At 36.7% G+C, this 14,996-nt stretch overlaps 1 protein-coding gene across 2 annotated transcripts in view; it reads left to right on the top strand.

The window, feature by feature from the left end:
• Positions 1–3,752, top strand: part of LOC131432753 (long-chain fatty acid transport protein 4) — a 90,435-nt gene extending 86,683 nt beyond the window's left edge. For both annotated transcript variants that reach the window (XM_058599250.1, XM_058599252.1), the window contains exons 3-8: positions 1,104–1,254; positions 1,328–1,800; positions 1,862–2,063; positions 2,133–2,325; positions 2,389–2,519; positions 2,584–3,752. In XM_058599250.1, the coding sequence (XP_058455233.1) occupies positions 1,104–1,254; positions 1,328–1,800; positions 1,862–2,063; positions 2,133–2,325; positions 2,389–2,519; positions 2,584–3,201 (1,768 nt within the window). In that variant the 3' untranslated portion in view covers positions 3,202–3,752. The remainder of the gene's footprint in view (positions 1–1,103; positions 1,255–1,327; positions 1,801–1,861; positions 2,064–2,132; positions 2,326–2,388; positions 2,520–2,583) is intronic.
• The last annotated feature ends 11,244 nt before the right edge of the window (positions 3,753–14,996 follow it).

Genomic DNA, 14,996 nt, shown 5'->3' with positions numbered 1-14,996 from the left:
TAGGATGGATAAAAATCCATTGAGATGAAATTAGGAGCAGAGTAGTGAAAACATCATTAGTGTTTTTAGCTGTTTTGTATATATTAGTTGAATTTTCAAGAAATGTGAATCAATTTTCAACGTGGAGCAAGGCGAATGAAGCAGTAATATGAAATAGTTACAGTGATTTTAATGGCTAAATCGGGGTTTGAAAGCGACGTTCTTACAAATGAGATGAAATAGGGAGCCCTTACCCTATTTAAATTAGTTTTAAAAATACTCTAAAAAAATCAAAAACATTGCATAACTCTTAAACGCCTTAACGTATCAACATACTTTCTTGAGCAAAATAATAGTATCAAATTAGTTCTACAAATGTTTCATACATTGTTCTTTCGAGAAATGAGACACACCCTACTTTACTCGGGAAAATTGATGTAACTCTATCAAATGTAAAGCTAGAGAGGTGCTTTTTTCAACAAAGTTGCTTGTAACAAAATTTTCTACAACTTTATTGTACAACAAAATCATTTTTGAGTTGAATTGAGAAAGTTAGATTTCAGATTTCAATATAAATGAGGACCACCCTAGTAACTTTTTTCATCAAAAGGAGCGTCATTTGATTACAAACAACTTTTGTGAAGACACCAACTACAAAAAACTAATATTTAATAGTGAAAATATTTTTGTCACGCTAATTTCCCGTTTCGGACCATAGTGCAATGCAATGATTTTGTTTAGATAAATTCCACGTAACAATGACTATCTTACTCGCAAATGAATATCTCAGTGACTTGCAATTTTTGTTTTTATTGCTTTCTACTGTTATTGCCAATCATCCGGAAGGATCAGAGGTGAGGCCTAACGTTATTTATATGACGAAAGGCTCGCTGATTTGCTTGGGGCTGTGGACAATTTTCATACAAATCGAATAAATTTGGTCAGGAATATTATACGATTACTCGATTAATCGATCGATTATTCGACATCTCCTATCGTACAAAACAAATTCTTCTGCTATTTGCTAAACACCAACTGAACGAAGTTTACCCACAAACTGTTGCGTAATGCTGGATTTTATTTGCCGTTCCACCCTCTTACCGTGTCTATTCATCTATTTACAGAGCACTGATACGTTACATCAAACTGCAGGGATTGGTCAAGAAATATGCCCGACAGAACTCCAGCATCGCTGAGATCTTTGCCGAATATGTCGCCAAACAACCGGAGAAGGCTTGCTTTATCTTCGAGGGAAAGGAATGGACTTTCAGAGAGGTTGGTAACTAAAAATGATTTTTACACTTTATGTCGAAAGGACAGTAAGGAAAATATCTCGTCCGAACGATAGGTCAGCGACTACTCTAATCGGGTAGCAAACGTATTCCACACGCACGGTTACAAACATGGCGACATTGTAGGTTTACTGCTGGAGAATCGACCCGAGTTCGTAGCCACCTGGTTGGGTCTTTCGAAACTGGGAATAGTCATTCCATTGATCAACAACAATCTACGGAAGAATACTTTGCTGCACAGTATCACCGTGGCCAAGTGCAACGCTCTTTTGTATGGTCAAAGCCTGTGCGACGCGGTTTCCGAAATCAGCGATTCACTTCCGGCGTCTATTGCTCTGTACCAGCTAAACGACACCGTCCAGGAAGCGGTGTTGCCTAACTCGAAGGATATGGCAACGTTGTTACAGTCCGCTTCGAAGGAGCAACCGACTTCCGGTGTCAAGAAACCCGACCACCATGATCGACTGGTGTACATCTACACATCCGGTACGACCGGACTGCCGAAGGCTGCCGTCATTACACACGCGAGGTACAGTTAGTAATCGATGTGGTAGAAAGTTATGTATCTAATGCTGTTCCAAATATTTCAGATTCGTATTCATTACGGCAGCTATTCGCATCATGTCAGGTTTCCGGAGTAGTGACATCTTCTACACTCCTCTTCCGCTGTATCACACCGCCGGCGGTTTGATGTCTTGCGGACAGGCGCTACTGTTTGGGGGAACCGTTGTGATAAGGAAGAAATTCTCTGCGTCTCAATACTTTGTTGATTGCCAAAAGTACAATTGCACGGTAATGCAGTAGATCACCTTACTCTGGCCAATTACATTCGTATTACAGTGCGTTGTTTGTTCCCAACAGGTCGGTCAATATATCGGTGAAATGTGCCGTTACATCCTGGCCACACCGGCTTCTCCTGCTGACAAGGGACACAAAGTAAGAGTCATATTCGGAAATGGATTACGACCGCAGATTTGGCCGCAGTTTGTTGAAAGGTTCAACATTCCGCAAGTTGCCGAGTTCTACGGGGCTACGGAAGGCAACGCAAATATTTGTAAGCTATTCAAAAATACTTCAGTCGAAAAATGATCATCATTAACCGGTTGACGCTCCACAGCTAACATGGACAACACGATGGGTGCAATCGGTTTCGTATCCCGTATCATTCCAACCGTCTACCCGATCTCCATCATTCGAGCAGATCCGTTAACTGGGGAACCGATCCGAGGCAAGGACGGTTTATGTCAGGTACATCCTATCCGAGTAGTTTATCTCGGTTGTAATGCTTAGCCGTTTTTTTTTCAATTTTCAGCTGTGCAAACCAAATGAACCGGGCGTATTCATCGGGAAAATCATTCCTAACAACCCAAGTCGTGCGTTCCTGGGCTATGTGGATAAAGTCGCTTCAGAGAAAAAAATTGTTCGGGATATTTTTCACAAGGGAGATTCAGCTTTCCTGTCGGGTGATCTTCTATCCGCCGATGAACGAGGATATTTGTTTTTCGTTGATCGTACCGGCGATACATTTCGGTGGAAGGGAGAAAACGTTTCAACCAGCGAAGTGGAAGCCGAGGTCAGTAACGCGTCCGGCTATCGAGATACTGTCGTGTATGGCGTTGAGGTTCCCAACATGGAAGGTCGAGCGGGAATGGCGGCTATTTTGGATCCCGATCGTCAAGTAGACCTAGTTAAACTGGCATCAACTCTGAAGGAAACTTTGCCTTCCTACGCTAGACCACTATTTGTACGTCTTCTTACCAAAGTGGATATGACCGGAACATATAAGCTGAAAAAGATTGATCTGCAGAAGGAAGAATTCGATCCAAATGTAGTCGAGGATGCTATATACTATCTATCACCGAAAGGAAACTATGAAAGTCTCACCAAGGAAGTGTTCGAACAGATTAAACGAGGTGAAATCCGATTCTAGACTGTGAAGCACACATGGCAAACCCCTCTGTTGATACTTCCCTTTCCATTCCTATCAAATTCTCCCAAATCGATTTGGTTTTAGTTCTTCTCTTCAGATCAACTGTGATATTGAGCGAAAGTGAGCGAAGCAAGCAAGCCTTGCTCGATTTCGTTTATTCTTTCAAGACATCCGATCTATGTAAGAGCAATAGTTAGCAAGTGGTTGTTGGATTTGTTGGTTAGATGCGTATCATGTGCTAATAACATTTATTGTTTAGTGTTCGCGTTTCACAGGGAAGTTATACTAATTGACTGAAGTAAATATCTGTGCCGGCGATATCAATTGTTAATGTAAATACAAAAAGAAGGAGGCTGGGAAGGGGACCGAAATGCTTAGGAGAAGAAAGGTCTTTTTTTAAAAATAGTTTATGTATGTATGTCTGATAAATGTGTTTTTTTCCTATCTAGAGCAGATTCCAATGTGTAGCTAGACAATATTGCATTTAAGTTGAAAATATATATATTAATTGGATATATATAGATGGAATAAATTGATTACATTCATATAAAGATCGTGTACAACACTTTCGTTTGTGTATAACTTTTTAGTTCATAGGTAAAAACTGATGAAATTTTGGGTACAACTTGTCTAGAATATTATCCGTCAAGTGTTTATCAAGATTGCTTCGAAGTAACAGCAAGAGGACGTTAAGCCGATCTACGAATTGATGTTTTTCGTCAGCAAGTTCCGCCCGGAGATTCTGAAGATGTTCCGGGATAAGAAGGTATAACAAAGTCTACAAGGAGTACTTGGTAAGGCAGGCGATCTGTGGGTGTGGCATGAATGGCCAAATATAGAGAGAAGAATGCTTCCAGTAATGCCTGGTACGATCGTACCGATGCGGGTCGAAATTCACAAGGAAGGTGTGAAACTCAAAACTTTTGATTGCAATTCGACCGGCTTTATTTCTCTGCTTCGCAAAGGATGAGCACATGCACACTGCTGCGCTCAGTCATAACCGAAGCAGACAAAAAATCGAAGTCGGGTCGATCTGACCGGTCGGATCGGCCTAGTGCCGATATACCTTAATCAGTTTGACTTCTGCATTGTCCCGCTGGTGAGGAATTCTGGCAACCGTCAGAAGGCTGGCTGCTGTCAAGATTGTCCAGGCAAAATTGCGTCATTATCTCACCGTACGTGTCTTGTTTATTTCCCTCCTCAGTCTTTATTTTTATTCGACTTCATTTGATATTCGTCAATCCCGCATGAACATACAAGAAACGAATCTTGAGACGAGGTAAATAAGATTCAATTATGTATGTTTGGTAGTGAGAAAGCAATGTTATTGACAATAAAATTTTCCGTAATTAGTGAATTATATGAAGGGCAATAATTTATTGCCTTTCAAATGTACTTTTTTATTGAAAAAATAGAACCAAGACGCTAAAAATGTAAAACCAATTCAAAACGGTTCTGCCAATATTGTATGGCAAGAATCCGACAGAAAAAGAACCGTTAATAACCGCTAGGCGAGATTCTCTACCGGAAACGGTTGTTGCATTGTTGCCAGACTTTTGCCGAAATTCTGGCAGAATTGCGGCAAAAATGGCTGGCAGATATAGCCAGCCGTCTGGAGGAAATCTGCCCGCCGCGTGCAAGTGGGGTGTCTCGTTAGATAACAATGTGAACTGGACTGTCAAAATGGTACACTGATAAAAATTTGCACGATCGATTCATATGTAAACAGCACTTCAATTTAATATGCTTTTCCCTTTCATTACATAACCAAAGCGATTTGTTTTAAGATTTCATGTACAAATTCTCTAAGATGCGAGATTAGATTATTTTGCTTTGATGTGTTTTTCTTCTGTATGTGATGTGTTTCGCTATTTAATCGAAGTACATGTGTTAAACACTTTATTTTCTAGTGGAAATGAGTACAGCACAAATGTATGTGCAAAACACTTGATTCGATCAACTGTGTTTCAATTGAAATCTATGTGGAAAACAATGTGACATTCATATGAAATTCATGTAGAACCTAGAAATCTTATGGTTTTGATGTGCATTTCAGATAAATTCGGCATAATTTCCATTTAATATCAACAGTTTTTACACACATTTTATGAGTTAAAAGTATATTTTCCTGCATTTCAAGTGTTCTACAAGTGGTGATAGTTCAAATGCTTTGCACATGATGCTAGCGTGCAAATTATTTTCAGTGTAGCAATGACATCCACACGAATCGATAAATCCCACTGAGAAAGCGGTTATATCTTGTTGGGCGTTGAGCGTTTGTTGAACAACATACTGAATAATAATAACTCATATACGAAAAATGTGTTGTTATTCTACGTGAGGTAGAAGTATCCTACAGGTATGTACACTCAAAATAATAATCATGTTATAGTTACGTGAAAAGTTATGTGAATATTTTCCACCCTACTTTTCACGTAGGTTTTAGTGGACTGGCATTTAAAAGCTGTTTAATGCATAATCCAGTAAAAGTTACGTGTTTCATAGGTAAAATGTAATGCTCTGTTCATATCACATTTACCTATCAGTTCATATGAAATTTAGATACCAGAGAATTACTATTTTATATATTGATTGAAGTCAAAAAGGAGATTTCAGATTTTTATACAAATCTATAAAATTAAAAATACCATGAAAAATAAAACATTTGTTTCAGAAAATTAGCATATAATTTCAATGGCTCGAAAAGCAACTAATAACGTCGTGGCATCTCAAATAGACAAGCCTCCAGAAATCGTTGTAGTTGTCACTGCCATCTAACCGAAGCCGAAGTCGAGATCCGAGAACTCCCACAACACTACCGATGCAGGTTAAAGTCGCATTACATGATTCCAGTGTCTCTAGCTTAATACCGATTTTGAACTCGTTTTTCGGTGGACCAACGGCTTGTTTGAAGCATTCGGCTGGAACGGGCAAACTTCCGAACTCACGCAGGCACTCGGTCCAGTCATCCACATGGAAACTTTCATACTGGAATGGTCCGGTCGATGTAGCAAAAAATTGTAATTAAATAACATTTCTCGCAAATATTTACACTATACTTACACTTTGAGGGTCACTGTTCGCCATTTTCAAAATCGAGTTTTTCACACTGGAAATTCACGTAGATTGTTTGACGTTTGGTCAATTCACGTTAACCTTATGTGATGACTCTATTCATTTCAGAGGATGTTCGTATAACATTCATATTCGTCACGTAAAATATTCAATTTGACATTTGAAACCATTTTACGTGATTTTTCAAGTGAATCGAACGTGAATTTTTATTTGAGTGTAGTAAAAACTAGTCCAACGGGGCTCCAACTCCTCATAAAGAAAATGGCTCAACAATGGACCTCTGTCTACCGGGTCTGTGGAACGAAAAAAACGGCACTCGCTTCAATGGTCTGTTTCGAAATCGACAAACAAAAGTCCCGAATCGGCCTCCCGGTGGACGATATATTGGACATTCATCGGACCAACGGTTCAACGTAATGGACCAACGGAGGGTTTACCTACTCCTAATGTTATGCAGAATTTTGCTTTACATCTTGAAAAATCTGAAAATAAATATGTCGTTGCATTTTGTGTTGTATAAATTTGCGTAATGTTTACAATGAATATGCTAATTGAGCTATTATTAGGTAAATTTAATCGTATTATAAATCTTGTTTCAAACAAAGTTTGGGTTACACAAATCAAATTTTTGTTAAAAAAATAACCATTACTTCTCTTTGATTCAACAAATAAGTTTTCTGGAAAATAATGAGAAACAGAACTTAGTATTTTCAGTTGTATATGTAATATATGGCATTAATGTTTTATTATTTTGCCGTAAATACGACTTACTTTACAATGGGGTGCCTTTTCAAAATTTACCCTGTACAAGAATGGGTACAACTAAATCACAGACTAACAGACAGGACACTCAAATTAGATTCTTCAATCATTTCAACTGTCATCTCGAATATTCCTTTCTTCTTTCTTCTTTTCTGGTTGGCGTCACCTCACTTGAGATGACGTCGAGTTGATAGCACAGCAACTTAGGCTATATTGCCAGTTAATTTTCGTTTGTAGTCTAATGGACTTTTTTTCACTTGACTACAAGCGAAAATCTCGCTGTGTGGCTGCGTCGAATCGTCAAAGTACGGCTGAAAATTCTTTCTTTCTGGCGAAATACTCCAATTTTCTCCGGACTAACACGATGCAACGTGCTCACCCGTTAAGAGTTTCACCGGAAGTGGAATATTCCTTTAGTTGGGACAGTACTCGCATATGACATGATGGCGCCACGTTACCCTATCAAAAACATTCTGTCTGTCATCTAGACTGTGTTTATTTTTTTTCATTTACCTGTAATGTATTGATTTGTATATGTCCATGCGAATTGCAGCCAGGATACAGATTTAATACATATTGCCAAAACTATATACAGAATTGTGCCAACTTCTCATCCTTCAACGCAATACGAAATCGAACCCGTTTTGTTACAATATTTACTTACTTCTGATCTGCCGGCACTTAATTTCGGTTGAAAATTACCAACACAATCAAAAATAGTCTAGATGAACAACGTTAAATGGTTACCTTCCAACATCACTAAAAAAGTTAAATCCAATAATTTATTGTGACGATTCATTGTCAAATATTATGATGAAATCAGGCATCCCTGCAAGCAGTTGATCGGTGTTGACAAACGAGGGAGAACCAACTAGTAAAAAAAACTTTTACATAACACAAGGGGTGTACCGATAGGAAATAGTTCGCGCAGTACAATATAGGTAGAACTAGTGCATCACGAAAAATTATTATTATAAGAATTTACTCATACTGTCATGTCTGTTAATCTGTGACTTAATTGCGACTATCTCTTGTTGTATTTAACGCTGCCGCATGATTAAATTTTCAGTAGTATGAGATTACCACAAATAACTCAAAATAGAAGTTTTCCAAAATGTTTGGTATGAACGAGCATTATGGTACTTATTTGAGTGCCAAAATAAGGCGCGCAAAGTGCCAGCCGCAACGAATCATCGAACAAAGCGTATCGTGCAAAACTGACACATAGAAATACGGAATAATTTCTGTGCTTTGGACTTACGGCGTGTTGTGTTCGCTAGTAAAACAGACACTAACTATGTATGGTTTTAAACTATAAGTTTTTTTTTCATTTAATAATATGAGGAAGACGCATTTGTGCATGTTGTTTAAGACGGTCATTTTCGGTTTGTGGATATTCTTTCGAAACGGGCTTAACAAGTAAGTTATTGAAATTGATGTCATATTATTTCCCTACTTAAATGTAGAAGTTCTAGATGGCTAAAATCGATTTGATGTTGTTTTTTTTAATTTTTGAAAGAATTTGAACACTGCATTTTTGATTTCATCGGTCTTGTCTCCTACACAATTCTGCAATTTTTTGCTTTCGTGTGTTCTGCTTTATAAATGTGTTCGGAACTATTCACGTCTTTTCGGGACTTTTCATTCCATGTAACAAGTATGTTCTGGGTTGGATAGAACAAATTCTTATGAATTTATTTTTATCTTAAAAATAAGCAGTGTCGATATGACGATAGCGGGCATTGTTGGCTGCTTTGGTCGCATCAATTCCTTCCCCTTCTTTTGAAAGCCAAAGTCAAAGAACCAAGCTATCCTGCCGGTTGGTAAACTTTACCGTAGACACGTTGGATGATATTATTTTTGATGATATTTAATGAAAAATCTGACTAAACCTTTGTTTTTTTTATTTTCACTGAAGAAACTACCGGAAAATACAAGAATACTCCGTAATAATTAACGTTTACTAATAAATTAGGAGTTCCGCAAGGCAGGTTCCCTTCTGTTCGCACTGTGTTTCAAAGATGCTGCTTTACTGCTTGATTATGGAGGCAAGTTGGATGAATTTGTAGCATGGTGTCAACGAATCCATCTTGTGATCAGCATTGCCAAATGTCAAGTAATTATATTTCACCGAATACTTCATCCATTAATCTTCAATTACAAAACTGATGGACTTACTAGAGTTGATCGTGTTAACGACCTTGGTGTTGTATTGTATGCAAACCTTACCTTTAAGGGCTGAGGCCAGTAGGTCGCGTAAAACCACGTGGCTCGTTGTGCGTATTACATTTCTCTCCATGCTCTCTCGCAAATGTGCAAAATGACTCTCGATGTGGCCGGGTTGCCAAGAAAATTTTGATATTTTCGGTTACAAGTTTGACTACATCACATAAAATCCAAGAAAGCTACCGCTTGTTTGGCAGCCTTTTTGAGCCGATTTTATTTCTCTCTCATGTTTCGTTACGTTACCAGGGAACTAAAATGGCGCCGCCATAGAAATCGACTTACATTCACAAAAAAAAAAACTTTCACTTCATTTTTACGCGACAACATATATGTTTTTATGCACTAATCGCATCTAAATTAAATTATCTAGACTAATTTTCTAAGAGATTGTCAGTTGGGTTTTTTGATATTCGTCACCGTTTCTGAGAAAATCAGATTTGAAGCGTGAAAATAGCCCTCTAAAACGCCCTAAAACACACTCAGCCCTTAAACCGCGTCGTTCTGCTTTAATATCTAAGGCAACGAAACAACTCGGATTCATAGCTGAAATTGACAGAGAATCCAAGAATCCACATTGTTTGAAGGTGTTATACTGTTCCTTAGTGCGGCCATTGCTGGAAAATGCCAGTTTGGTATGGAGTCCACATCAACTCGTTGGGAACTTACGGATCGAGCGTGTTCAAAAAAGATTTATTCCGCTGGTCTGCGCTATGAGACCTCCCCTAGCGAAATCTCTTGGATCTGCCACCGTACCCTGATCGATGTCGCCTGTTAGGTCTTGACTGCCGTAGTTGTTCAAGTTTCATTGGTTAGTCGTTGACTTTGTTGATAGGGCGCCTTGATTTCCGTGGTACAGGGGCGCATTGCAATTGACTGAAGTTAGATTTTTTTGACGGGGTTTGTTGTTTCTTCATCTTCGTATTTATGTATACAAAAGTTATATAGTACTACACTCTAAAAAAATTTGAATTTTACAGGTGACTTAATCCCTCATAAGATCTAATTCATAAAGACCTAATCTGTCAAACGACGGAATATTTCATTTGTAATGAGATAATGTTAGATTGGCTTGAATTTTACTGGTTTCGACTGTAACTTGCATTCTACTAGCAGGTGTGACTGTATGCATTTAAATGCAGCTTTTACCAGCATAGCAGATGCATGCTTCTGTGGCTCAGTCGATTAACAGACGTACTTGCGATCCAATAATGATTCTCGGTTCAAGTCGCGGCGTTGCTTTTTTTTTATTTCAACGAATTCATGTCATGGAGTTTTAGACACAATATTAAATGTTCTTCGACGCAAATTTGCGTGAACTGCGACGCTCCATTTATGTGCATCTAATAAGATGTAAAAATTTTAAGTGTATACTTAATCTTTCAAATGACGCAATGTTCCACTCGCATAGAATTTTACACGCTCCGAATGTAATTTGCACTCGGCTACCAAGTGCCGCTGTATGGATTTATATGTATCAATTATTCAATGAACAGATATGAGCTCTGTGGTTCAGTCGAGTAACCGATGTGCTTGTGATCTTATGTTTCTCTGTTCAAGTCGCGCTGCTGCTAACAATCTTTTGTTTTTTATTTCGTTCGTTTCAAGTCATGTAATTTCCGAATCACACAATTTTACATGTTTTTGAATAAAAATGTGTGTGAAATACGACGTTCCATTTATGTGCATCTTACAAATTGAAAAGGTGATGGTAGTTTATACCGAAGAAAGTTTTTGATTTTATTCAAGTTTGAAAAAAAGAAACTTGACAGAATCTTCTAGTCATGTTTTTGAAAATATAAGTAATATTAAAAAGGCATCATTACACCACTAGGTTTTTCTTTAATTTTCACATATTACCCTGTAACTCCGAAATTCGGTTCCTGATGAAATTCAATAACAAGCTATGGAACCATAAAATCAAACCTGTTTTAATCCACCTAGTGGTGTAATGATGCCTTTCTCATACCAATCATACTATCATATATAATACTGCAGTATTCTTCAAAATAATTTTCTTCGATTCTTGAAAGAATAACCAAAAACGGTTTGTTTGACCGTCTACTGATAAAACTATCAACTGGAGAAAATTTAAGGTCGATTTAGAAAATTTTTTACGGGCCCTTTTTCAGTGATGGTATAAAATTTTTAACACACTTTACCCTATATTTCCGGATCCGGAAGTCTTCTTGGTAAGGCAATTTATCAGAAACCAAAGAATAAAGAAAACAACAACTGTTCCAACGAATTGTATTTAGCCATGACCTAACAAGACCTGCAAATTGATTTTGCGTATCTTTGCACTGTCACTTTCAAATAAAATATTCATGGAAATTGAAATATTTAATACTTATCATTCTATTATCCCGAAATACGTCGTTAGATTCAAATAAAATTCAATTGAAATTTCAGTTAAACTTTTATAATACTTTTCGTTTGAATTGAAATTTATGCAAATTAGCCAAGCAATTATTGTGAAAAATTTATCAAATATTTTGACACACACCTACATGAACATTTTGCCATCTAGACTAATTCAAATGATGTGGGACAGTTAAACCAATAGTCGTCTCATTAGTCAGGACATCACAGTATTTATCCGATTACTCGGTCTTCAGCACACATATGATGCATTCGGAGCCAATATCTGCGCCAATGCAGCCCTAACAATCAAAATTAGTGTGAAAACGAACTATACTTCTGTTATGAAAACGTGAAAATCGGAGCAGAATGCATATATTTTCTTCTTATTCCTTGAACCCATGCACAGTAGGGAAAAATGGATCAAAAACACTACGACTTTTTGGAGGCATGTTACTGCTGACCACAAAGCATTTTTTGGTGTAAAATGCTATCATGTTCATTTTACCTCAAGGTCCCTTTTGCCGTGAATACGATTTACTTTACTATGAGGCACCTTTTACAAATTTCCCCTCTGTGAGAGTAATAAGTTTTTGATCGTGAATATCTCTTATTGTATCTAACGTATCAACATAATTTTTGCTACATGCCATCAGAAATATCATCATCAATTTATGATAACATTTTCAGTTGTATGACATAATCACAAATAATTCAAAATTAAAGTGTTCTGAAATTTTTGGTATAAACTGGTATCAAAGAAGAAAAGTCATGACGTCTTTCTCGTACCTGGGTAGATATAAAACGTTAACACTTGATATATTTCGTTCAGCTCAGTTTCAGGTATCAAGAATTCAGTTCGGTATTTAATCGATTAAAGAAGATCGATTGCGTCATCCTGCTGCTTATCGTTTGTATTCTAACAAAATAAGTGGAACACGATGGGGAACATTACGCAAAATCAGACCTTCTAATGGATTTAAATATTATCTAAAGAACTATTAAAAATACTTATCTGGTGAAATAGCTATGCAAATCAGAAGTGAATATAACCAGTTTAGTAAAGGTTTACAGTTTAATTGATTCTAATTGAAAAGTTTTCGCATTTTTTCCCGGCTTTTTTAATTGGATTTTGGTAGTGTCAGATGTTTTAATGTTCATTATATTTGCATTAATATAAATTTCAAAATTTTTCGTATTGAATAAAAAAGTTGAACGTATACGTCCTCCTTTTTTATCATGAAGAACTATATAAATTATTTCATAATATTGAACTGTATGTCAGAACGTTTGATGTACTTGAGTGCAGTGCATTGTTTCAAACTCTAGTAAAGTAGGGGAAAGCTTGCACAATTCACATAATCGATTCACTAACTGATATTCAGAAGTGTACCAGTTTAATTCCTATTCAAGTCATCTAGTTATGTCTCTGACATTACCCACCCTTCTTTTTGTACTGGATTGTAATAAAGTTTAACTATATAACATATCACAGAAGAAGTTTCAGAAGACCGAATAGAATGTTTCTGATGTAAAAAGGTCTGACAAATCATTGGCATATAGTTTTAATGACAGCAGGAAACTCGTTGTACCGTTTTTAATCTACAATCCAGAAGCAGATCCAATACGATCTATCAATATTGGTTCACATTACGTAGGAAACTGCAGAAATCCAAGTACATACAATAGGATTTGTAGTACTAGCCCTTTTAATCCGTTTTACACCAATTTATTTCATAAATCGTATCATTGGTTAAAATTTCTATCGCATTCCGAAAGGAGGCTTATTGCGGTTGATTAAAATTATATCAATAAAAAAAAGATGATCTAAAAAAAACTAAAAATTAAATTACAAATAACTTTAGTGACCGCATGAATCATGTTATACATGTTATGATTCGTGCGGTCATTGAATCTATTTGTTATCTACTTTTTATGGTATTCTACACAATATCAGTCGATTTTGATCAACCGCAGTAAGCCTTCTTTTGAAATGCGAAAGAAAGTTTAATTAATGATACGATTTATGGAATTAATTGGAGTGAAACGGGTTAAACGAGCTAGTATTGTTATTCCCATTGTATGTAGTTGGATCACTGAATTTTTATAAATAATATGGACCACTATGGCTAGGTCGCATTGATTCTGCTTCAGGATCGTAAATCAGAATTGAACTTAAAATTAAGTTTGAAGGAAAATTGGGGTAGAACGATGTTGCACGATTCATGGGATCATGGAAACTACCTGTTAATTAGTTTGTAGGGCTATGTGCGTAACATCGAACTATCTTGGTTTAACATAATTGATTTTTCAGGGTTTTACAGGTAGTGAGGTAGGAAAAAAGAAAAATTTGGAGCAAAGCGGCCATGATAGTGAATTTTGCGGCTATTCTAATTATCATCAATCGATTCTACGGTCAATTCTACATAAGATAAACCTACTTTGAAAATATTTTCAAAGATTTTTATGAAATTATTGAGTAAAGTCGCGTTCTTCATCCCTTTTCCCCACAGTGCAATGTATTAATCAAAGACAGCAGATATCATTATTAGTAATGATCCTAAAATGTCAAAATTAGTGGTAAACCTGAGATGATCTAGGGTACAGATACCCTATGAAACTCAACCTCGTTTTAAAAGATGGTTGATGCAATTATTGCATACTTTTCAAAATGAGAAAAACAAAAAGCACGTCTCACTATCCATGAAATACAGTATCTATTCGTACCCTAATGGCAACGACAAATGGAGCTCATGCCGGTAGAATCTTTCTACAGACAACTTTATGCATAAAAATGTCATTTAATACATGCTGGGTACAGCTAACGTATACGCGGCACAATGTTATAATCCAGTCTATCCTAGTTCATTATCAATATTTTGGCGATTGATTATTTTCCATTTTAGTCAAATTGCCTAAATGTATGCAATTTCGTACTACGCGTCTTGTACACAAACGAGTATACATTGACAGAAAATACCAGCAAACAGCTTTTCGAAATAATACAGCTTGTCATATCATTGAAAAAAATCATAGTGTCTTCAAGTGGCTATCATAGTCTATAGCGTTAAAAGTGTGTTAGATATTCTGAAATCAGGAGATCGAAGCTCGAATCCGGTCTTGAATAAAAAAACCATCATAGAATTTTTTTATGTTGTTGTCAATAAAATCACTAAAATGTAAATTCCCGATGATGTTTTACCCTTTCTATTTTTAGCCTTTGCTCGCGGTGTTTTCAGTAATGTCAGAGCAGATCAGTAACTGATTATGCTTTTCAATTTTGTTTTCATTATGTTCGTGGATACGAAAGGGCGCCATCTGTTCGTGAATGATCATGCATCGTACTTCAGAAGGGATCCCTGGTTTCATCGATA

Source organism: Malaya genurostris, chromosome 2 (assembly GCF_030247185.1).
Source record: "Malaya genurostris strain Urasoe2022 chromosome 2, Malgen_1.1, whole genome shotgun sequence".
In the NCBI taxonomy this organism is placed as follows: domain Eukaryota; kingdom Metazoa; phylum Arthropoda; class Insecta; order Diptera; family Culicidae; genus Malaya; species Malaya genurostris.
The sequence above is the reverse complement of the archived record's forward strand: the minus strand, read 5'-3'. Positions and strand labels throughout refer to the sequence as shown.